This window comes from Hippopotamus amphibius, chromosome 14, assembly GCF_030028045.1.
Source record: "Hippopotamus amphibius kiboko isolate mHipAmp2 chromosome 14, mHipAmp2.hap2, whole genome shotgun sequence".
NCBI lineage: Eukaryota > Metazoa > Chordata > Mammalia > Artiodactyla > Hippopotamidae > Hippopotamus > Hippopotamus amphibius.
In genome coordinates, this window is record NC_080199.1 from 16605840 (window position 1) to 16631261 (window position 25422).

A 25422-nucleotide genomic window follows, 5' to 3' on the forward strand; every position below is an offset into this window, starting at 1 on the left:
AGTGGAATACTAAAGTTTCTGTGTTTACAATGGTTGGTGATCTTTACCTACATGGAAAGGAAGTTTAGCCCTATTTTGTACGCACACTCTCTGGAGTGTGTACACAGAGCATGGTCAAAAGTAGGGTGGAAACTAACAGAACAGAACCCAAACCTGGTGATGTCAAGGTATGCTTAGTCTTTGCTCAGATGTGCTTCCAAAATATTACCAGCAGAACCAAGAAACATTTAATGTTATTTATTTATAGAGTTCTTTTTCTTTTATGTACACCAGCATACAACTTTTTCCTATTAAGAAGCATTAAAAACAACACAGGGCACATTTCAAGGACATGAAAGGACTTTACAGACATGCCCATTATTTCTACAAACTAGTCTCATTTGGCCATTTCAAAGATCAAAACATAATTCTTGGGAATCTAAACTCATTTATTTTCTACTGTAATAACTAAATCATGAATCTAATAGCCAGAGGCAATCTTTAAACACAGGGATTGTCTATGCTAAAAAGTTCTTCTCATTTTTCCTGAAAGAGATATATTTAAAAAAAATTTTTTTTTAATCGGGGTAAAATACACATATAATTTTACTACCTTAACTATTTTTAAGTGCACAGTTCAGTGGTATTAAATACATTCACATTGCTCTACAGCCATCACCACCATTCAACCATTCATCTGTCAGTGGATGCTTCGGTGCCTCCCCTTTTTTTGCTATTAAGAATAATGCTGGAGAGAAAAGATGGCGGTGAAGTAGAGAGACGTGGAGTGCATCCCTCTCCACAGATGCATTGGGAATGCACGGAAGGATGCAGTCATTCCCACAGAGAACCAGCTGAACACCAGCAGACGGCCTCGGACACCAGAAAGGGCTGCGGGGAGCCCGACATAGCCGGTAGGGAGGCATCTACAAGGGCTCAAAGAGGGTGAAGCGGCAGAGCTGTGGCAGACAGGAGGGAGTGAGAAACATACGGAGGGTCCGCAGCGCAGCTCAGCGTTCCCAGACCGAGACATCGATCCATGGCTGAACGGAGGGTCCAGGAGCGGGAGCGTGGGAACTGGAGAGCTGGTTCAGGGTGAGAAACATTGTTGCCAGTAGGGTGACGGACCGAGAGCACAGGAGGGAGGAGGTCCGCGGAGAGGAGTGCCCATCCCTGAGAGCTGCCCGGCCATGATGGCGGCTGGAGGCTGCAGGCTCAGGGGCAGGGGGGAGGAGCCGAGCGAGTAGCCTCTCCCTCTCTTTCGGCGCCTCTGCAACAGGCAGTGGAGAGACACCCTGCGGGCCACCTAAGGCGCTCAGGGATAACAAGCACTCTCAGGCACTCAGGCGGGGCTAGATTAAAACCCCTTGCAACGCCAGCAGCAGGGAGGCTGCCGAGAGAAAAAAAAAAAAAAAAAACAACAGCATCGATAAGAAAAAAACCCCGAGAGAGGCCCAACTCTAAGACTTTCTGTTTACGCCTGAGCCACCAGCGCCCTCTGCAACAGGCACCTCCAAGCCTGACTGAAACAACAGTGCGCCACTGCTCACTCACTCCCAGGAGAAGGAGCCACTATTGTACCCTCTCCCTCCCCACACACCCACGCTTACAGACGAACAATAAAGGAACCTCTGCTGGTCACAGAATAACGCAAAAAAAAAAAAAAAAACCCAAGGCAAGGAGAAGGACACTTACAGCTGAGACGCTAAGGAAACAGAAATAGTAGTATCAATACCTATTGAACTGGTCCATTCTGGGATCAGTTCTGGATTTTTTTTTCTTTCTTTCTCTCTCTCTCTCTCTTTTTTTTTTTTTTTTTTGGACTTATTAAATACGATCTTAGCCCTAAGGGATCTACAAGTTTTATAACATAATTTTTTAATGATATTTTTTATTCTTTTTTTTTTTTGATTTATTAAATACGATCTTAGCCCTAAGGGATCTACAAGTTTTATAACATAATTTTTTAATGATATTTTTTATTCTTTTTTTTTTTTTTTTTTTTTTGCCTTTTTATATACTTCTATATCTAGCTAAGTTTTTGGTAGTAAGGACAAAATATCTCTCATACTTTCCTTTCATCCCTATCTTTTATATATTTCTATTCCTTTCTTTTTATTTGCATATTTCCAACCACATTACACTCTTCTGTTCCCCTTTCTTCCAGCCTTTTTAAGTTTATTTTATATTAATATACTTATAAGCAACACTATCAGTCTGCTCAGACTTCTTGCTCTATTCTCCAGATGATGCACTGCCTTGCTATTTAATATTAGGCTTTTGTCTTTATCTTAGTTCTTAGTACAGTTGTCTAATTACATTCTGAGATTCTCCATTCTCTCTGGTGGTACTCCAGCTCTTTTTTATATTTGATCCTAGCTTACAAAATCTCCCTGGATTTATGTTTGTATGTGTAGGGTGTTATTTGTTGTTTGTTTGCTTTTGCTTTTGTCTCTGATTTGTTCTGTTTCAGTTGTCAATTTCTGTTGGGTTTCTCTTTGAATATCTGATAGCACACTGGGGTTCTGTCAGGTCTTTCTAGAGCCTTATGTCCTAACGGATTCAGTAATTGTGTGTCTTATATATGTATGTGTTTCCTAGACTTAATATTCGTTAAATCCAATACTTGGACATTAGTCTGAGGCTTGGACAGTCTTCTATAAACACCTCTATCGCCAGGACAAGCAACCCCAAAAGTTTGGACAACCATGAGGAAACAAAGAAACACCATGCAGGCAAACGAGCAGGAAAAAAACCCACAAGACCAAATAAATGAAGAGGAAATAGGAAAAATGCCTGAAAAAGAATTTAGAGTAATGATAGTAAAAATGATACAAAAATCTCGATAACAAAATAGAGAAAGTACAAGAAACAGTTCATAAGAACTCAGAAAAACAAACAGCAATGGATAACAAAATAACTGAAATTAAAAATACTCTAGATGCTATAACAAGCAGAATGACTGAGGCAGAAGAATGAATAAGTGAGTTGGAAGATAGAATGGGGGAAATAACTGCCACAGAGCAGGAAAAAGAAAAAAGAATAAAAAGATTAGAAGACAGTCTCAGAGACCTCAGTGATAACCTTAAACGTACCAACATTCGAATTATAGGCATCCCAGAAGAAGAAGAAAACAAGAAAGGGTCTGAGAAAATCTTTGAAGAGGTTCTAGTGGAAAACTTCCCCAACATGGGAAAGGAAATAATTCACCAAGTCCAAGAAGCACAGAGAGTCCCATACAGAATAAACCCAAGGAGAAATACACCAAGACACATATTAATCAAACTAACCACAATTAAACACAAAGGAAAAATATTAAAAGCAGCAAGAGAAAAGCAACAAACAACATAGAAGGGAAAACCCATCAGGATAACAGCTGACCTTTCTACAGAAACTCTGCAGGCCAGAAGGGAATGGCAGGATATACTGAAAGTCCTGAAAGAGAGAAACCTACAGCCAAGAATCCTCTACTCAGCAAGAATCTCATTCAGATTTGAGGGAGAAATCAAAAGCTTTCCAGACAGGCAAAAGTTCAGAGAATTCAGCACCACCAAACCAGCCTTACAACAAATGCTAAAGGAACTTCTCTAAGTAGGACACACAAGAAAAGGAAAACACCTACAAATACAAACCCAAAACAAGTAAGAAAATGGTAATTGGAACACACATGTCAATAATCACTTCAAATGTAAATGGATTAAATGCTCCAACCAAAAGACACAGACTGGCTGAATGGATACAAAAACAAGACCCTTCTATGTGCTGCCTCCAAGAAACCCACTTCAGACCAAGGGATACATATAGACTGAAAGGAAAGGGATGGAAAAAGATATTCCATGCCAATGGAAGTCAAAAGAAAGCTGGAGTAGCAATATTCATATCAGACAAATTAGACTTGAAAGTAAAGACTATTACAAGAGACAAGGAAGGACACTACATAATGATCAAGGGATCCATTCAAGAAGAACATATCACAATGGTAAATATCTATGCCCCCAATATAGGAGCACCTCAATACATAAGGCAAATGCTAACAGCTATAAAAGGGGACATCGACAGTAACACAATAATAGTGGGAGACTTGAACACCCCACTTACATCAATGGACAGATCATCCAAACAGAAAATAAATAAAGACACACAAGCTTTAAATGACACATTAGACCATCTCGACTTAATGGATATTTATAGGACATTCCATCCAAAAACGACAGACTACACTTTCTTCTCAAGTGCACACCGAACATTTTCCAGGATAGATCACAATTTGGGTCACAAATCAAACCTCAGCAAATTCAAGAAAATTGAAATCATATCAAGCATCTTCTCAGACCACAACGCCATGAGACTAGATATCAATTACAGGAAAAAAACTGCAAAAAATACAAACACATGGAGGCTAAACAATTCACTCTTAAACAAGCAAGGAATCACTACAGAAATCAAAGAGGAAATCAAAAAATATCTAGAAACAAATGACAACGAAAACACAACAACCCAAAACCTATGGGACGCAGCAAAAGCAGTTCTAAGAGGGAAGTTTATAGCAATACAGTCCTACCTTAAGAAACAAGAAAATCATCGAATAAACAACCTAACCTTACACCTCAAACAACTAGAGAAAGAAGAACAAAGAAACCCCAAAGTGAGCAGAAGGAAAGAAATCATAAAGATCAGAGCAGAAATAAATGAAAAAGAAAGGAAAGAAACCATAAGAAAAATAAATAAAACTAAAAGTTGGTTCTTTGAGAAGATTAACAAAATTGATAAACCATTAGCCAGACTCATCAAGAAAAAAAGGGAGAAGATGCAAATCAACAGAATTAGAAATGAAAAAGGAGAAGTCACAACGGACACCTCAGAAATACAAAATATCATGAGAGACCACTACAAGCAACTCTATGCCAATAAATTGGATAACCTGGAAGAAATGGATACATTCTTAGAAAAATACAATCTTCCAAGACTGAACCAGGAAGAAATAGAAACCATGAACAGAGCAATCACAAGTACAGAAATTGAGGCAGTGATTAAAAATCTCCCAACACACAAAAGCCCAGGACCAGATGGATTCACAGGCGAATTCTATCAAACATTTCGAGAAGAGTTAACACCTATCCTTCTCAAACTCTTCCAAAATATTGCAGAAGGCAGAGCACTCCCAAACTCATTCTACGAGGCCACCATCACCCTGATACCAAAACCAGGCAAAGATGTCACAAAAAAAGAAAACTACAGACCAATATCACTGATGAATATAGATGCAAAAATCCTCAAGAAAATACTAGCTAACAGACTCCAACAGCACATTAAAAAAATCATACACCATGATCAACTGGGGTTTATCCCTGGGATGCAAGGATTCTTCAATATATGCAAATCAATCAATGTGATACATCATATCAACAAATTGAAGGATAAAAACCATATGATCATTTCAATAGATGCAGAAAAAGCTTTTGACAAAGTTCAACATCCATTTATGATAAAAGCTCTCCAGAAAATGGGCATAGAAGGAAATTACCTCAACATAATAAAAGCCATATATGAAAAACCAAAAGCCAACATTATTCTCAATGGGGAAAAACTGGAAGAATTCCCTCTAAGAACAGGAACAAGACAAGGGTGTCCACTCTCACCACTATTATTCAACATAGTTTTGGAAGTTTTAGCCACAGCAATCAGAGAAGAAAAAGAAATCAAAGGAATCCAAATTGGAAAAGAAGAAGTCAAATTGTCACTCTTTGCAGATGACATGATATTATATATAGAAAACCCTAAAGACTCTACCAGAAAACTGCTGGCACTAATTGATGAGTTTAGTAAAGTAGCAAGATACAAAATTAATGCCCAGAAATCTCTTGCATTCCTATACACTAACAACGGAAGAGCAGAAAGAGAAATTAAGGAAACTCTCCCATTCACCATTGCAACCAAAAGAATAAAATACCTAGGAATAAATCTGCCTAAGGAGGCAAAAGATCTGTATGCAGAAAACTTTAAGACATTGATGAAAGAAATCAAAGACGACACAAACAGATGGAGGGACATACCATGTTCCTGGATTGGAAGAATCAACATCGTGAAAATGTCTGTACTACCCAAAGCAATTTACAGATTCAATGCAATCCCGATCAAATTACCAATGGCATTTTTCACAGAACTAGAGCAAGAAATCTTACGATTTGTATGGAAACGCAAAAGACCCCGAATAGCCAAAGCAATCTTGAGAAGGAAAAATGGAGTTGGTGGAATCAGGCTTCCTGACTTCAAACTATACTACAAGGCCATAGTGATCAAGACAGTATGGTACTGGCACAAAAATAGAAAGGACGATCAATGGAACAGAATAGAGAACTCAGAAGTAAGCCCAAACACATATGGGCACCTTATCTTTGACAAAGGAGGCACGAGTATACAATGGAGAAAAGACAGCCTCTTCAATAAGTGGTGCTGGGAAAACTGGACAGCTACATGTAAAAGAATGAAATTAGAACACTTCCTAACACCATCCACAAAAAGAAACTCCAAATGGATTAAAGACCTACATGTAAGGCCAGACACTATCAAACTCCTAGAGGAAAACATAGGCAGAACACTCTATGACATCCATCAAAGCAACATCCTTTTTGACCCACCTCCTAGAATCATGGAAATAAAATTAAGAATAAACACATGGGACCTCATGAAACTTAAAAGCTTTTGCACAGCAAAAGAAACCATAAACAAGACTAAAAGGCAATCCTCAGAATGGGAAAAAATAATTGCCTATGAAACAACGGACAAAGGATTAACCTCCAAAATATACAAGCAGCTCAAAAAAGCAAATAACCCAATCCACAAATGGGCAGAAGACCTAAATAGACATTTCTCCAAAGAAGACATACAGATGGCCAACAAACTCATGAAAAGATGCTCAACATCACTCATCATCAGAGAAATGCAAGTCAAAGCCACAATGAGGTATCACCTCATACCAATCAGAATGGCCATCATCACAAAGTTTGGAAACCACAAATGTTGGAGAGGGTGTGGAGAAAAGGGAACTCTCCTGCACTGTTGGTGGGACTGTAAGTTGGTACAGCCACTTGGAAAACAATTTGGAGGTTCCTTAAAAAACTACAAATAGAACTACCATATGATCCAGTAATCCCACTCCTGGGCATATACCCAAAGAAAACCATAATCCCAAAAGAAACATGTACCATAATGTTTATTGCAGCACTATTTACAATAGCCAGGACATGGAAGCAACCTAAATGCCCATCAACAAATGAATGGATACAGAAGATGTGGCATATATATATAATGGAATATTACTCAGCTATAAAAAAGGATGAGATGAAGCTATATGTAATGAGGTGGATAGAACTACAATCTATCATACAGAGTGAAGTAAGTCAGATAGAGAAGGACAAATATTGTATGCTAACTCACATATATGGAATCTAAAAATGGTACTGATGAACTCAGTGACAAGAATAAGGATGCAAATACAGAGAATGGACTGGAGAACTCGAGGTATGCGAGGGGGCGGGGGGTGAAGGGGAAGCTGAGATGAAGCGAGAGAGTAGCACAGACATATATATACTACCAACTGTAAAATAGTCAGTGGGAAGTTGTTGTATAACAAAGGGAGTCCAACTCGAGGATGGAAGATGCCTTAAAAGACTGGGGCAGGGAGGGTGGGGGGGGCTCGAGGCGGGGGAGTCAAGGAAGGGAGGGAATACGGGGATATGTGTATAAAAACAGATGATTGAACCTGGTGTACCCCCCCAAAAAAAATAAAAAATAAATAAAAAAAAAGAATAATGCTGCTATGAACATGCATGTACAGGAGTCTCTTCAAGACCCTTCCTTTAATTCTTTTGGGTTTATACCCTAAAGCAGAATTGCTTGATCATATGCTAATTCTATTTTTAACTTTTCTGAGAAACTACCAACTTGTTTTCCACAGTAGCTGCACCATTTTACATTCATATCAACAATGAACAATGATTCTAATTTTTCTACATCTTTGCCAAAAAAAATCAGCAAGTCCCTCAAAGCAGAGGGCAGGATGGAAGATGTGAGGCCCAAGGCCAGTGGGTACTGGGCCTATGCTGCCCTTGGCTTTATAACTGGATGATAGCAATTGCTCAATTCACTGAATTTATGGTGAGTGGATGAACCACAAGGAAAGACAGGACCTTCTACTCTACATATAATCCAATCTCCAAACACTCCCTGAAAGTTATACTTCTTTAAGAAGCAAAACAAAACAGAATCAGAGCCCAAGAAGAGATGGTCAGTTCAATGCTCCACCATCATAGCAACCATGCATTGGGTGCATGTGAAGCACTCCACATGCACTGACCTATTTAGTCCTCACAATAACTCGAGAGGTTGGTACTGTTAGCTGCCTTGTAAGGGAGAGAAGACTGAGGTGTACAGAGACGGAATTCTGTGTCCTGTGTTCTTACCTACTCTTCTGTACTGTCTCCCTGGTTAAAATCATTTATTAATGGCTGAATTCTAAAAGTTTCCCCAAAGTACCCAAACACTCTGTAATCCTCAAAGCTCCACAGTTTCACAGAAAGTCCTCCAGGGAAGTAATCACCTTTGAAAAAGTGGCTTTATTTCCTACAGCAAAATTCCACCTATAAGACACTTAAAATTCATGTTTCCCTATAGGAACCTCTCCAGTGCTGAAAAACCATTTATCATTTTGTTCTCAGAATTATGTGGTTATCAGTGGACAAAATTATATCACCTGACAAGGTCTGAGTCCAGAAATCTAACTGGATAAGTTACTAAATCACACGCACGCAAAACAAATGAATGAACAAAGCCTGGTATCTGACAAAAATATCTGTTGAGAATACCTGCTGCTAAAAATATGCTCTACTGGGGAAAAAGGGATCAACCTTTTCATGCAATCTGAAAAAAAAATCCAATTAAAAGCAATTAAGTGTAAGTGCCCTTATAAAAAGAACTTGTGAGAATGCTCTGATATGAATACCTGAGATACAACTGACATTTTCTTCCTTAAATCATGAAGTCCAATTTCGGTTGTCCGGATCTCATCAATCCAAATGCTACCTTCGGGTTCTGACAATCTAAAAAGGGCAGAGATGAGGGAACTTTTTCCAGCTCCTGTTCTTCCCACAATGCCAACCTGTAAAGAGATCCAGGAGGGATAAAGAATTGACAAGATGCAACAAACCTGGGAGAAACCTGTTGCTGAAGATGAAAAAAGTTCTATATAAAGAGTAGTTTCTTAATCGTGGCACTGTTGATATTATGGGCCAGATAACTCATTGTTGGGGTGATGGGGGGCTGTCCTGTATATTGTAGGATGTTTACCAGTAGCCATGGACTCTACCCATTAGATACCAGAAGCACCACCCAAATTGTGGCAACCAAAAAATGTCAGACAGAGACAAATGGCCCCTGGTTGAGACCCCCCCTGGCCCCAAGAAGAGTTAAAAATAACAGAATCGACCTGAAGGCAGTGAAAAGCCAGCAGTCTTCTAAGTGGGCCATAAGAAGTCAGCTTCTAAATGTAAATTGATACAGCTGCTATGGAGAACAGTATGGAGGTTCCTTAAAAAACTAAAAATAGAACTACCATGTGACCCAGCACTCCTACTACTTGGCATATACCCAGAGAAAACCATAATTCAAAAAGATGCATGCACCCCAATGTTCACTGCAGCTATTACAATAGCGAGGTCATGGAAGCAACCTAAATGTCCAACAACAGACAAATGGATAAAGAAGATGTGGTACATATATATAATGGAATATTACTCAGCCATAAAAAGGAATGAAATTGGGTCAGTTGTAGAGGTGTGGATAGACCTAAAGACTGTCATACAGAGTGAAGTGAGTCAGAAAGAGAAAAACAAATATCGTATATTAACACATATGTGGAATCTGAAAAAAAAATTGGTATAGACAATCTTATTTACAAAGCAGAAATAGAGACACAGATGTAGAGAACAAACATATGGATACCACGGGGGAAGGGGGGATGGGATGAATTGGGAAATTGGGATTGACATATATATACTACTGATACTATATATAAGATAGATAACTAATGAGAACCTAGTGTATAGCACAGGGAACTCTGTTCAGTGCTCTGTGGTGACCTAAATTCGAAGGAAATCCAAAAAAGAGGGAATATATGTATATGTATAGCTGATTCACTTTGCTGTACAGTAGAAACTAACACAACATTGTAAAGCAACTATACTCCAATAAAATTTTTTTAAAAATTGATTTAAACTTAAAAAAAAGGAATGAAGGGCTGATACATGCTACATGTATGAATCTTGAAAAAATCATGCTAAGTGAAAGACACCAGACACCAAAGGTCACATAGTGTATGATTACACTTATATGAACAATCCAGGATAGGTAAATCCATGGTGACAGAAAACACATTAGTGGTTGCCAGGGACTGGGCTGGGCTGGAGACTAGGGAATAACCACTTCATGGATACTGAGTTGGAAAAATGTTTTGGGACTAAACAGAGGTGATGGTTATGTCACATTTCAATGTACTAAATTCCACTGCATTTTAAGTATAAAATTTACATAATTTTCTTATGTAAATTTCACCTCCATAAAAATAAATCACAGCCAAAAAAAAAGTCACTTTTTAAAATTAGTTTTATTCCTACTGTCAGACCTTGAGAATTACATGGGTAATTTTACAGACATGACAACAAGTCAAGTCAGAAGTATTATACGTAAATAAGTAGTACTCACTTTCTCAGGGATCTATTATTTAAGAGGGATTATTATTAAATAGATTTAGTAGAAAAACTAAATCACTTCCTGATATTAAATATCTTAATTATATTCTATCTTAAAGAGAAACTTCTTAAAATTATAAAATGCAGGTCTTAGTGTCTTAAAAGACAATGGCTAGTAGACAAAATACACATAGTGAGTTTAACAACACCACGAACAACATTTGCTATTTTTATAGGACCTTTCATCTGAGCAGTTCAAAAGGCATTTTATTTACAAATTAATACTTACAGTTACACTTTGGAAAGATACTTGTCAAATGTCAATCTAGTTATTAAAACCAAAGCAGAGAAAAAATAAGTGCACTAAAAATAAGATTAAGGAGTCTATCTAATGCAGGTAAAAATGCTGCTGAGGAATAAAACTGCCTTCAGGTATGCGCGCAGAAACTGGCTTTTTTCACCAACGACCTTGCCCAACTGCAAATTCCCTTATTATTTCATCTCTATTTAGGAATTCAAAACTGATGAGGGGTGTAAGACATGCTTTCAATCATTTGTAAATTATTTTGGTAAATTTTTAAAACTCATGGCTTTAAACAGAGAAGAACTAAAGCTTTCTGAGCCCTGTAATTAGAATGCTCATGCTTGGAACTTTCTGTATTTTCTCATTTGAATACCTCCCAAGTTCCAAATCTTAGTCTGTAAAATCAATCACAGCATTTCAAAAAAGAATTCATCTTTATAGAGATTAAATGTAAGAAAAATGGGCTTAGCTAATTTTATCTTTGTAGACATTTGGTACCTTATGTTAAACCCTAATTTATATAATATAAATGGGCCAGTCTCTGTATATAGGCAGGTCCTAGTGCATATATAAATGACTCGTGTTCTCTGTACAGGCAGACCTTGAAGATATTTCAGATTTGGTTCCAGACCACCTCAATAATGTGAATATCACAAAATAAAGTAAGTCATACAAACTTTTTTGTTTCTCTGTGCATATAAAAGTTATGTTTACACCATCCTGTAGTCTGCTAAGTATATAATAGCACTATGTATAAAAATCAATGTACATACCATAACTGTCAAATACTTTGTTGCTAAAAGAATGCTAACCATCATCTGAGCCTTTATCAGGTAGTAAAATTAAAGAACACTGATTACAGATTAGCATAACAACTAGAATAATAATGAAAAGGTTTGAAATGTTATAAGAATTACCAAAATGTGACACAGAAACATGAAGTGAGCAAGTGCTGTAGGGAAAATGGTGCCAATGTATTTGCTGGACACAGGGTGGACAAAAGTCTTCAATTTGTAAAGAAAAAAAAAAAGAAAAGAAAAAAATGCACTGTGAAGCACAATAAAAACAGGCATGCTTGTACTTCTGGGTGTTCTCAAATGTAAATCAACACAGCAGAACACAGGCGAGAACTGTGTTTATAGGAATGTATGTATGTTCCCATACTATCTGCTCTAATGAAACTCATTCAACTGTGCAAACTGGGACACTTGTAGACTTTGGGTAAATAGGCTGAGATAATCAGGGACACCGCGGGCTGCTCACAGCCAAGAACTGTGAGCTCCAAACTCCAGTGAGTAAGAAAAAGGCAACTCTAAGAAAACCTGGCTCTGGCTATTTCTACAGTTAAGTCATAAAAATTATAGTCTGGAAGTCTTTCCCAGGTCACCAATGGGTTTTACCAATCGTCCATGCAGAGTGTCACCAGTATCAGTAAGTTTACCTTCCTAAATCCAAAGACACTTGGAGAAAGTCTTATTTTAGCTGCTTTGTGATGGCCCCTTTCTGTTTTTTCAATCAGGCCAGGGTGGGTCTATGACGACCACCCCATCTTGTTAGACATGTGCACCTGGATCTCTGTTCATGCACCAAATTCAACATGATCACCACCCAGTGCCCCACACAAAACAGCCCCCTCCTCTGACCTCCCCACTTCACTCTCATTACTTCTTTCCCAGGCTCATGGGCTCCATCTTACTTCCAGCTTCCCCTGAGTCCAACTTGGTGCCAAGCCCTGAAGACCCTACTCCTGCATTGTTTCATGGCTCAATCCTTCGTTTTAAGGCCCACAGTCAGCACCTGAGCTCCTGGCTGCATTACCTTTTAAAATACAAAATAAAACAAACTCTTTCCTTGATCATAATTAGTGCAAATGAATTTGAAAAGCAAATAAATACTAGCTATCACCTCAGCACTCTGACAAAACCATTCTTAAGATGTTGATGTTTTTACTTTCTAGACTTGTGTATGTGTTCTTAAAGATACAAATTCATAGATTTAAGCAAAATGAGATTAATATGAACATACTCTTATCTTTTTTCATTTAGTATTTCATAAAAATATTTATTTTAATGGCTACATAATATTACAGTATATGTGATCATTCATTTAGCAAACCTCCTACTGGTGGATATTGAGGCAGCCTCCAATAATTTGCTATTATAAATAACTCTGTGTTAAATACCCTTGAAGCTAGGTCTCTGCAAGCAACCTTGATTATTTCCTTCAGATAAATTCTCAGATGTGGAATTGCTGAGAATCAGGTATGAATATTTTCAGAGGAAGCTATTAAGTCCTGCCAACCTACCCTCCAGAAATATGGTACTATTTTCTATTCCCACCCATTTGCCTGCACATTCAGAAACCTGGGTGCTATAATTTTGTTTTAATTGACAACAGTTTCATACCAAAAAGCGGAATCACTTTACCCCAACGTCTTGCTGGAGGCACAACAGCTACGGGCTCCCTGCCTCCTGCATCTGCCCACTCTGGTCCATGTGCACCCACTTCTTAGATTAAACTCCCAAAGGATGGCTCAGCGCTCATCACTCACCCAGGGCAGTCTCTTCTACAAAACCGTCCCCACTAACCTCTCCATCCTTCATCTCCACGAGTCAACTTCCTTGGGGTAACTCATCAGTTGTGAGGGTTTAACATGAAAATGTGTGTTATACACCTGGTAACTCTTTCCCCAGAACGCTCTGCAGGTGTCTAGTTCTTCATTCACTGAATCAGGACATCGTGCCTGTGCCCATGCTGGTCCCACCTCCTGAAATGCCTTTCACAAGCATTTCTACCTGCTGAAACCCTAACCACAGGTCACTAAGTATGTCTCACAGGCCTAATTCCTCAGAAATGCTCTCCCTGTCCCCTCATGTGGGCTTTACTCGACCCTAACAGATGTTATATCATCTTTTTCTAAACTTCTATAAAAATTGTGACCTCCTTCTATCTTAAAAAGCTAACACAGCCATTTTCTTATTTCTTCAACTGGACAGTATGTGTTGATAGCAGGATCTGTACCGGATTTGCCTTTGTATTATTTGTGTTACCTGTGGTGGCCTGAGACAAAGAGGCTTCCATAGGAAGCTGAGATTTTTAACTCAGGCCAGAGAACTTTATGGAAAATCTATTTCTATATTATTTAGGTATATGATAAACTGCAAAGAGAGACAGACATGGCAGATGGATCCTATAGCCATAAACACAATGTCAAATGGCCAACACTTCATCCTCATAGGACAGACAACAATTTCTGCAGTGTAAGTGGTCATGGTCATTTGACACCCTATGAAAATGACAACCATCTTTGTCCAGGCATTTACTCTGTGCTGATCCCTGTGCTGGGGGCTGTACGTGTCTTACCTTGTGTAAGTCGTAAAACAACCCTAGACAGTAGGTCATATCACTTTCATTTTGCAAAAGAGAAGATTGAGGCTTAACAAAATTAGTCTGCCTGAAATAACAGAGCCCATAAGTCACAGGACGGGGCTCAAATCCATGTTTGTTGGCCACTCTTCCATTCTGCTGATGGCCTCCTTATCACCTGGATGGCCTGGCACCTCATTATGTTCCTCTGTGTAGCTAGAAGAAACTGGGGAGAGGTGTACTTGCAGTTAAAGGAACAGGCCTACCAAATAGATCCTACGGCCAGAGAGTTAAAGCATGACATGAGTACGGGTGCAGGTATGAGTGCGACGAGAGGGATGGAATCTCTGAGCAAAAAGGGTACCTGAGCAGGTGGGCTGGCTCTCAGCAGGAAGAACCGGCACCCACAGCTGGGCTGGGAGAGAAACCTGCAGCTAAGTGGGGCACATGGTGCCTGCGAAACAGGCCAAACAGACCTAGTGCCCTGCTTGGGGTAGCGAGGCTCATTTTTGATCCCATCAGGTGGTGAAAGAACCTCACACACACTGCTACACTGGGCTATATCTGACTCGGAGCCCAGGCAGGGCCGAGCCTGTGGTGAAAGACCTCCAGTCTCTGCAGGAGGCTGGTGTGGGGAAGGACGGCAGGATGAAAACTGCCTGTGATGAAGGCAGACTACACTGAAAAGACACAAATAAATGCATTGGAATCACACAGAGTTGGATTATAATGTAAACGCATGATTTGCAGAATATAAAAGTAAATAAATCTGTAGGGTACGTGGCACAGAACGTTCTAGAGCCTCATGCTCAGTCACAAGTGGGGTTTGGGTGATTCATGAGCTCAATTTCAAACTGTCAAAGGATGTTTCTTGGAAATCACAGGTTACCAGTGAGAAATGGAACCTTTCCTGCCATACCAGTAAACAAAGGATGCTACCAACCTCAGCAATTGCAGCCCTCCAGCAGGACTGGTGAGCCCTGAGGGAACTCAGGAAGGAAAGAACGCCTGCCAAAGAGCATCCTTCAGAAGGCAGCTACTCCCTGCAGTGAACCCTGCAGGAACTCAGGATGTGAAAACACAGGGTACTGGCCCCAGACAGCTGAGGTGCATAGCAAAGGAATGATTCCGGTGAGCCCAGACTCCTGTATCTTCCAACATACAGAAAAGCGCTAAATTCCTTAACTTGAGATATCTGGTTTTCTGTAATTAACAATAATCTTTTAGATGTTCTCAGTTACCGGCCCTTTGTTACGAAACTCCTATATAACCTGGCTCCCCACCTCACCTCCTTGAAGCAGTTCTCTCAGAGTTACTTGAGATGCTGCCTCCCGGGCTTGAAGTGCTAAAAATTTCCACCAAATAAAACATAACTCTCAACTTTTAGGTTGTGAACAATTTTTGAAGTCCACACCAGTCATCAAAAATTGCCTAGTCTAGAGGTTTGGGGGGCCTGAGATTCTGCATTTCTAAGAAGCTCCCAGGCAGGGCAGGTACTGCTGGCACTGGCACCTCAGTCTGAGTTGCAAGGAATTAGGAAGCTGGCAGGGGACATGGGACAATCTGGGAGTGAGGGGAGGCTTTATGAGAAACTACTATGTAAAAAGGAAGAAACTATAGTAAACTAACATTTTTGCTCATTATAGCAAAGTCTAGGAAGCATCTGTAAAAATGTATTATCCAAGTAACAACTCTCAGCAAGAAAAAAAATAACTAAAATCAATCTGTCTCTAGAGCTGGAAAATGCTTTTAAATGGCCCAGTACTCTCTAAAATGATCAAATCAACCACAAAATCATCTAAATGAAAAATGCAGCCTGTGTTCAGAATATAAGCCTAGGGTGCTATTTACCGAAGGATCTATTTATTTTGGTTCTTTATTTTTACTTGCTATTTCTTCAGTGATTTAGAAACCTGCGTAGTACTGACTATAGTTTTCAGTTGACTCTAAATTCCAGGAATCAAGACAGCAGAGGAAACAATGGAAAGAGAATAAAGCCCCACTTCTGCTGGGCTGACACACTCCCAAGTCCTCCCCCACAGCAGCCTCTTAATCAAATCCAACACCAAACAGGTGTCCCAGAGTAACAGGCGCTGGGACAGGTGTGCAGGAGAGGAAACCTGGGATGTACACAGATTGAGTGAAATTGAGGCAGAAGATAGATGGGTCCCAAGCCAGGCATTTACAACTGGCCTCCCATTTACATTTCATGGGGCAGGAAAAAGTGGGCTTTAAGCTGGACACGTCCAGCTAGTCTCTTGTTTACATTTCCTGAGATAGGAGATAGATGGAGTCTAGGTTAGACATTTAAAATCAACCTCCTGTTTGCTCTCCGAAATGGAAGTAACAGCAGAAACAAGGTAAATAGCCAGGCGTTGTCTCCTGTGGACACCTTAAGATAACAGTCATGGCAGGAACAGAGAGGGGCTAAACCTTGTTTGAGTAAAGGATCAAGAGGTCATATATGTCCCATCCTTGGGGCAAAGGAGACATTACACATGCACAGAAAGGCTCCTTGGGGGTCAAAAAGGAGGGGGCACCACCCCATAGTATGTCACGCTAAGGCCATCCCGCAGGCCTCTGGGCTGAAATCCATCTTGGAAAAAAGTGGGGCACACATGTTGGGGAGGGTCCTAGAGCAGGGCAGGTGTGCAGAAAGAAACCAGATAATTGGCCAAAGGTAAACAAAGACCTGAAGAACTGCCCTGTATAAATGACTTAGCTGCCTCTTTATGGCAGTCCTCCTCATTAGGGAGGATGCCCACACCCTTTCTCTCTGGGTGTGCATCTCTGCCTTCCTTCTGTCTTAACTACACAAACAGTTTCTCTGTGTGCTCTCCCACTTGTTGTTGTGCTATGTCTCTAAGAATAAATTTTGTATCTGCTTTTACAGTTTTTGCCTCCACGAGAAATGCATTTTTCACTGGGGGCAAGAGCCAGGCAAAAATAGTTTCTAGCCTCTAGCGCTTGCTGGTCTGGTGGCTAGGATTCCTGGTTTTCACCCAGGCTACCCAGGTTCAATTCCTGGACAGGGAATTAAGATCTCGCTTCAGGCCACCGCTCACTGTTGCCTCTCTCAGATCAAAATGGCTTCACGACTACATTGCCCAAGTTTAATCTCCAAACACAGAAAAGAAGTTAATGGTGATACTGTGGTTGGACCAAGACACAAGTCAAAAGTCATTACAGCAATTATGAATTCAGTCTCCAAATTCAATTCTCCATCATACATTTTAGAATCTCAGGTACTTCTATGATTTGGGGGGGTTAAGATGGAAAAAAAGAAATCTGCTATGTCCCTAAATTGTACTATGGAGTTTCTTAGATAATTCATTGCTATGGCTTCAAGGGAAATTTAAGATGTGTGCAAATTAATGGGATTACGATTCAATGGGAAATCTGAGAAACACATTGTCTGCTAGTAAGTAAACATCACCTACAGAGCTCTCAGGGACAGGATTTCACCTGGTTTTACAGCAGACAGGTAGCTCAGGTAGCAAGGTAAGACCTGAGAAATGGGGCCAGGGGCCAGGTGGCAGGAAATCACACATCTTAGAAACAGCGGGGACCCATGGGCAGACAAAGAAAAGCAGGAACCTCCAAACTGACAGGAAACCACACATTTTGGGTGATAAGTGTCTTGGAGGCAAAGAAAGGTGGGGAAAGGTGGGACCCTCTTGAGTCCAGTGTAACCTGCTGCTCATTACGCTCTCATCACAATAAAGTCAGCCTTGCAGATAAGAGGTGCCCGTCCTGCACAGACGCCAGGACACATCCAATAAAAGCTAAATAAGGACAAAAATCCCTCCTCCCCTCGGGAAGGTGGACCTGGGATAAAAATCAGGGAATGTGACGCCCAAACTCTTCCTTCCCCAGTGAATATTCCACCCCTTCATTTGTATGCCCCTCATAACCGGCTTGCGAAAGAAACCCAGGGCAGCAGCTCCTCACCTGTCTGTCCACTCTCCCTCTGAGAGCTTATTCTTGCTTAAATAAACTCTCACTTTAATGTCTTAACTTCCCTGCTTTATCTCTGAATTCTTTTGCAACAGAGAAAGAACCTTAAACTCACAGGGATCACTGGCACAGCAGTCCTCACCTTCCCCCCACCTACAACGAAACTGGAAACAATTAGGAGCCAGTGTTTTGCCATGTGACTAACGGAAGGGGGTCCCTGGTATCATTTGGGCATTAAGGTGAGTATTTATTCTTTAATATCACAAGGGTATTGTTCATTAAGTTATGGCTACAGTCTACTAGATGGGTCTGTGGTGGAGAGTTTTAAAGAGCAGTTCTTTAAATATGTAACACACTCAGTAATCTGTTGTTTACAGAGTTGTCTTATGTGTGTGTTTTGGTTACTGGTTGCTCACACCTGTGTGTTACTCACTCACCCTCCCAGCCAGCAGTCCCTCAGCAACTTCTCTGTGTCCTGCAAGATGCCAGTTTCTGGGGAACAAAGATGAAAATAAGATGCTCCCTTATCTTAAGAAACCTCAGGGTTCTGTGAGATACCGACCTAAAATTACAAAGCATTCCATAGATGCTATGTCTTTTATTTTAATTGTGGTAAAATACACATAACATAAAATTTACCAGCTTGACTGTTTTTAAGTGGACATTTTCACATTAAGTTCATTTACATTGTTGTGCAGCCAATCTCCAGAATATGTTTTCCCTTGTAAAGCTGACCTTCTGCAGTCACTACACAACCGCTCCCCATCCCCTCCCCCAGTCACTGGCGACCACCTTTCTACTCTCTGTCTTTATGAATTTGTCTACTCTAGGAACCTTACATAAGTGGCATCATACAGCTTTTGTTCCTGGCTTATTTCATATAGCATGGTGTACTCAAGGTTCATCCATGGGTCAGAATTTTCTTCCTAAGGCTGAATAATATTTCAAGGTAGAGAAACACCACATTTTGTTTATTCATTCACTTTCAACACGGACACTTGGATGCTTCAAACTTTTGGCTGCTGTGAACACAGCTGTACCATAAACCCTATCATAAAAGGATATATAAGATGCTATGGAAACAAAGAGAGACTTGAAGAGGCAGATGCATTAGAGTTGACTCTGAAAATGAGGAGATTTTCACCAGCCAGATGATGGAGGAGAAGGGTCTCTGAGGTAAAGGGGCAGCGTGCACACTGGAAGCAGGGAAGACAAGGTTCTTTGGGAGAATCTACACACGACGCGAGTGCAGGGGGTATGCGTATGTCAGAACTCCAGGCTGGAGAGGTACATGAGGGAAGAGCTCCCTACTGGCTTGTCTGTCCTGGTTTAGTCTCTTTAAGACCCTGCCCTAGTCCCAGCCAAGGGCCCCACAGTGAATGTGAAAGGAACATTGCCAGCAGTCACGGACGCTGGCAGAACCAGGTCACAAACCTCTCTGCCATCTCTCACGTGGCTTTTACCCTGCTCCTCTCGATTTGCTTTCATCAACTTTGAGCGAGTTTCGGGGCTCTGCCTCAATCTGGGGGCTCTGCTTTCTCACCCCTGACTGAGTCATAATTCCAGACTCTTCTCTGGGGGCTAAAAGTTGGCCACACAGTCCCTATGTGGAGTGGACCTGGGGCTGCACTATGGGTCCAGCAGCAGCTCGCCCAGGCCAGGAAGGATCCGATCTGAGCTGCAGAAAGAAGCAGTCTGTGGGTGGGAGGGCATGGGGAGCAAAGTGTGGGTTAGTTTAGAAAAAGTCTACAGAAAGGGCCAAGGGACAGAGGAGGAGGCTGCAACCAAAGGGCCCCATGGGAAGAACAGAAGATTTCAGAAATACAAAGGATGGAAAAGACTGAGATATTAAAGACTTAGGGACAGGGAGACAGGGTTGACTTCCAAGACTCTACACTGAATAATCAGGTGTCACATATCATATCCTGGGTCAGGATAAGTTCTAGCCACGGAGCTCAGGGCCCACCAATCACCATGAGGGAACTCACGACACAGGGAAGAAATGCTGGGATCCCCATTCCATGATCAGTTTTCAAAGAACAATCACTTACAATGTCACTGATCTAATCTGTATGCAAAAAGAACAAAGGGTCCCCTTGACACAATGATGAGGAAGCCAACAGGAGATGCTAAATTTTAGCTGGATTTTAAAGAGGCAAATAGCTTAAACCAACCTTTTGTCTTGAGTTAATGAGTGTGTCCAGGTCCTTCAATACCAGAGGCTCATCTAAGCTGTGCCTGAAGTTTACATTGTAAAAGTAAATCTCTCCTCCATGGGGCCAGGACGGCGGTGGACGATATTTGTATTCCCAGGGCATTTCTTTCTCAAGGTCTGTATATTCAATCACTCTTTCTACTGAGATCATCTGAAACACATATGACAGCACATAAGTTAGGAATGGAGAGTCTTTTTTTTTTAATTTTCTTCCAGTCAATTGAGATATAATTGACATATAGCACTGTATAAGTTTAAGGTGTACAGCATAACAATTTGACTTCCAAACGTCATGAAATGATTATCACAATAAGTTTAGTGAACATCCATCATCTCATATAAAGAACTAAAAAAAAATAGAAAAATATTTTCCTTGTGATGAGAACTCGTAGAACTTAGAACTCTCTTTACAACTTTCTTGTATAACATACAGCGGTGTTAACTATATTTATTATATTGTACACTACATCCTTAGTACTTAATCTTATAACTAGAAGTTTGTACTTTTCAACCACTTTCAACCAGTTCCTTCTCCCCCCACCCCTCACCCCTGGTAACCACAAATTTAATCTCATTTTCTTTGAGTTCGCTTGTTTTTGAAGTATAATAGACCTACAATACTGTTAGTTTCTGTTACACAACATAGTGATTCAGTATTTCTGTACATTTCAAAATGATCACCAGGGTAAGTCTAGTTACCATCTGGTCACTATGCAAAGATATTACATACTTATTGACTATACTCCCCACACGGTACATTTCACACCTGTGACTTAGTTATTTTGCAACTGGAGGTTTATACCTCAATCTCCCTCACCTGTTTCTTTCCTTCTTCCACCCTCCTCCCCTCTGGCAACCACCTGTTTGTTCTTAGTATCTGTGACACCGTTTCTGTTTTGCTGTGTCTGTTCATTACATTTTAAGTGAAAATTATTGACTTGCTGTAATTATTTTAAAACCATACAGCACATTAGGAAGCATTCTAATTATTATAAAAGCAAAAGAATAAGTAGCAGAAACAATTCTTTTTGTTGCATAAAAATTTCCAGATGTGTTAATGTGACGATACATAAATTCATTAGTCTGAGCGCTACTATTTTCCCCTTCCCTGGTGGCCAGTTTTGGGAATTTCTTAATAACAGTGGAAGGCTACTAGTGGGTGGATTCAGTAGATAGAGGAATGAACTGGAAGAGAAGTAACAAATTAAAAACTTGAAAACTAGGAGTGAGTATACTTTTTTTTTAAGCTCTTTATTGGAATATAATTGCTTTACACTGTTGTGCTAGTTTTTGCTGTACAACAAAGTGAATCAGCTGTATTTATGCATATATCCCCATATCCCTCCCTCCCGCGACTCCCTCCCACCTTCCCTATCCCACCTCTTTAAGTCCTCACCCGTCCTCAAGTTGATCTCCCTGTTTCATGCAGCGACTTCCCACTAGCTATTTTATATTTGGTAGTGTATATATGTCAATGCTACTCTCTCACTTCGTCCCAGCTTCCCCTTCACCCCCCACCCTGTGTCCTCAAGTCCTTTCTCTACATCTGCATCCTTATTCCTGCCCTGTCACTGGGTTCATCAGTACCACTTTTTAGATTCCATATATAGAAGTTAGCATATGGTATTTGTTTTTCTCTTTCTGGCTTACTTCACTCTGTATGACAGACTCTAGGTCCATCCACCTCACTACAAATACCTCAATTTCATTCCCTTTTATGGCTGAGTAATATTCCATTGTATATATGTGCCACATCTTCTTTATCCATTCATCTGTTGATGGGCATTTAGGTTGCTTCCATGTCCTGGCTATTGGAAATAGTGCTGCAATAAACATTACGGTACATGTTTCTTTTGGGATTATGGTTTTCTCTGGGTATATGCCCAGGAGTGGGATTGCTGGGTCATATGGTAGTTCTATTTGTAGTTTTTTAAGGAACCTCCATAATGTTTTCCAAAGTGGCTGAACCAATTTACATTCCCACCAACAGTGCAGGAGAGTTCCCTTTTTTCCACACCCTCTCCAGCATTTATTGTTTCTAGATGTTTTGATGATGGCCACTCTGACTGGTGTGAGGTGATACTTCATTGTGGCTTTGACTTGCATTTCTCTAATGAGTAGTGATGTTGAGCATCTTTTCATGTGTTTGTTGGCCATCTGTATGTCTTCTTTGGAGAAATGTCTATTTAGGTCTTCCGCCCATTTGTGGATTGGGTTATTTGCTTTTTTGGTATTAAGCTGCATGAGCTGCTTGTATATTTTGGAGGTTAATCCTTTGTCAATTGCTTCATTGTCAAATATTTTCTCCCATTCTGAGGGTTGTCTTCTTGTCTTGTTTATGGTTTCTTTTGCTGTGCAAAAGCTTTTAAGTTTCATTAGGTCCCATTTGTTTATTCTTGATTTTATTTCCATGATTCTAGGAGGTGGGATAAAAAGGATCTTGCTTTGATTTATGTTATAGAGTGTTCTGCCTATGTTTTCCTCTAAGAGTTTTATAGTGTCTGGCCTTACCTTTAGGTCTTTAATCCATTTTGAGCTTTTTTTGTGTATGGTGTTAGGAAGTGTTCTAATTTCATTCTTTTACATGTAGCTGTCCAATTTTCCCAGCACCACTTATTGAAGAGGCTATCTTTCTTCCATTGTATATGCTTGCCTCCTTTGTCAAACTTAAGGTGTCCATATGTGCATGGATTTATCTCTGGAATCTCTATTCTGATCTATATTTCTGGTTTTGTGCCAGTACTATACTGTCTTGATAACTGTAGCCTTCTAGTAAGTTTGAAGTCAGGAAGCTGATTCCTCCAGCTCCATTTTTCCTTCTCAAGATTGCTTTGGCTATTTGGAGTCTTTTGCGTTTCCATACAAATCGCAAAATTTCTTGCTCTAGGTCTGTGAAAAAATGCCGTTGGTAATTTGATAGGGATTGTGTTGAATCTGTAAGTTGCTTTGGGTAGTATAGTCATTTTCACAATGTTGATTCTTCCAATCCAAGGACATGGTATGTCTGTCCATCTGTTTGTATCATCTTTGATTTCTTTCATCAGTGTATTATAGTTTTCTGCATACAGGTCTTTTGCCTAGGCATTTTATTCTTTTTGTTGCAATGGTGAATGGGATTGCTTCCTTAATTTCTCTTTCTGATCTTTCGTTGTTAGCATATAGGGATGCAAGAGATTTCTGTCCATTAATTTACAGGCCAATATCACTGATAAATATAGATGCAAAAATCCTCAACACAATACTAATAAACAGAATCTAACAACACATTAAAAGCAACATACACCATGATCAAGTGGGGTTTATACTTGGAATGCAAGGATCCTTCAATATACGCAAATCAATGTGATACATCATATTAACAAATTGAAGGATAAAAATCACATGATCACCTCAATAGATGCAGGAAAAGCTTTTGACAAAATTCAACACCCATTTATGATAAAAAAAACTCTCCAGATGGAAGAGAGTCTTTTTTATGAATATTCAGAGAGTGTAAGTGAGATGTTTTGCTTTTTTTATCTTTATATCTGCTTTTATATGGTTAAGAATATCCCTGGTCTCATTATCCCTAAAGGACAGAAGTAGGAGTCTAATGAGGCCTTGATGATTTGCCATCTTCTTGTAACCCTTTCACTTACGGCTACTTCCTTCAACATGATATTAAAACTAAAGGAATTAGAAAACTGAATGGTAAGATTTTATTGATCCACTTTTCACACCTGAATAAAAAGCAAGAGAATTTTGTCAGAGAAAACAATTCTTATGGACACCAATCAGCAATGTGTGGCTACAGAAGGGCTGTCTGTTATAGACGAGCAGAACTGGATGGTCATCAAACCTCGTTTTAATAATTAGTCTCTTTCTAATCTACTAGAAGAACAAAATGGAAAGATTTCAGTTTTATTTTTTCCCTTTAGAAGAAGGTACAAATTTTCAAAAAAGGAGATAATTTACATACTGATTAAGGCCTCCTAAACAACCATACCTCCACACCTTTGATAGTACATTCTGAGAGGGGAGCTTATTCTACCAGAAAGAAAGGACACCAGCAAATTCAGGTGTTCAACACATATAAGAATAAATGTTAAAATTGGGGTTAGGGAGGAGATATTTATTAATTAAACAGCCAACCTTAAAATATTAAATTCTTCTTTTACCAAACATGAAGAATTACCCATTAAGAAACAAAAATAAATAAGCCCATAAGAAATCAGCTTGTATCTTCTCCAGGATTTCAGAACCTCCCTCCTACAGAGACATTTATTACATTCAAAGGCAGCTTGTGATGAATATAAAACCTGCTGAGGTGACAAATATAAGACTGAGGAAAATATGCATATTTTTAATTTTACATTAATTTTATTTACTTACTTATTTATTTATTTATTTATTTTTGGCCATGCTGTGCAGCATGCAGAATCTTAATTCCCGGAGCAGGGATGGAACCCACGCCCCCTACAGTGGAAGCACAGAGCCTTAACCACTGGACCACCAGGGAAGTCCCTATTTTACATTAACTTTAAACAAACGGAGGAAGGATCTAAAAATACTCTGCTAGCTACAATGTAAAAGTAACAGTTTTAATATTTTACATAAGAATTGCTTTTATGCCGTTTAATGGCAAGCAGACTTGAAAAGGCTAAGAATGTTGAGACAAACATCACCATGTTCTCCACTTCAATGCTTTGCCTGAGGCACCACTGGAACATCCCTGTGAGTGTGAGGGCGAGAGACAGCACCAGGCCAACCTGCCCAGCATCCAAAGCTAAATGAGGAAGAAGAAAGGAAATAAATTTTAAAAAACGAAGAATGGGACTGATTTTATCTTATTGAATATAGTTAATTTACAATGTTGT

At 39.8% G+C, this 25422-nt stretch overlaps 1 protein-coding gene across 1 annotated transcript in view; it reads right to left on the bottom strand.

The window, feature by feature from the left end:
• The window catches only part of LOC130835707 (ATP-binding cassette sub-family C member 4-like), a 159268-nt gene that overhangs the window by 25977 nt on the left and 107869 nt on the right, over positions 1–25422 (bottom strand). Inside the window, exons 24-26 of the mRNA XM_057707455.1 lie at positions 25231–25331; positions 20526–20717; positions 8981–9136 (exon numbers count right to left, since the gene is read on the bottom strand). Of these exons, the coding sequence (XP_057563438.1) occupies positions 8981–9136; positions 20526–20717; positions 25231–25331 (449 nt within the window). The remainder of the gene's footprint in view (positions 1–8980; positions 9137–20525; positions 20718–25230; positions 25332–25422) is intronic.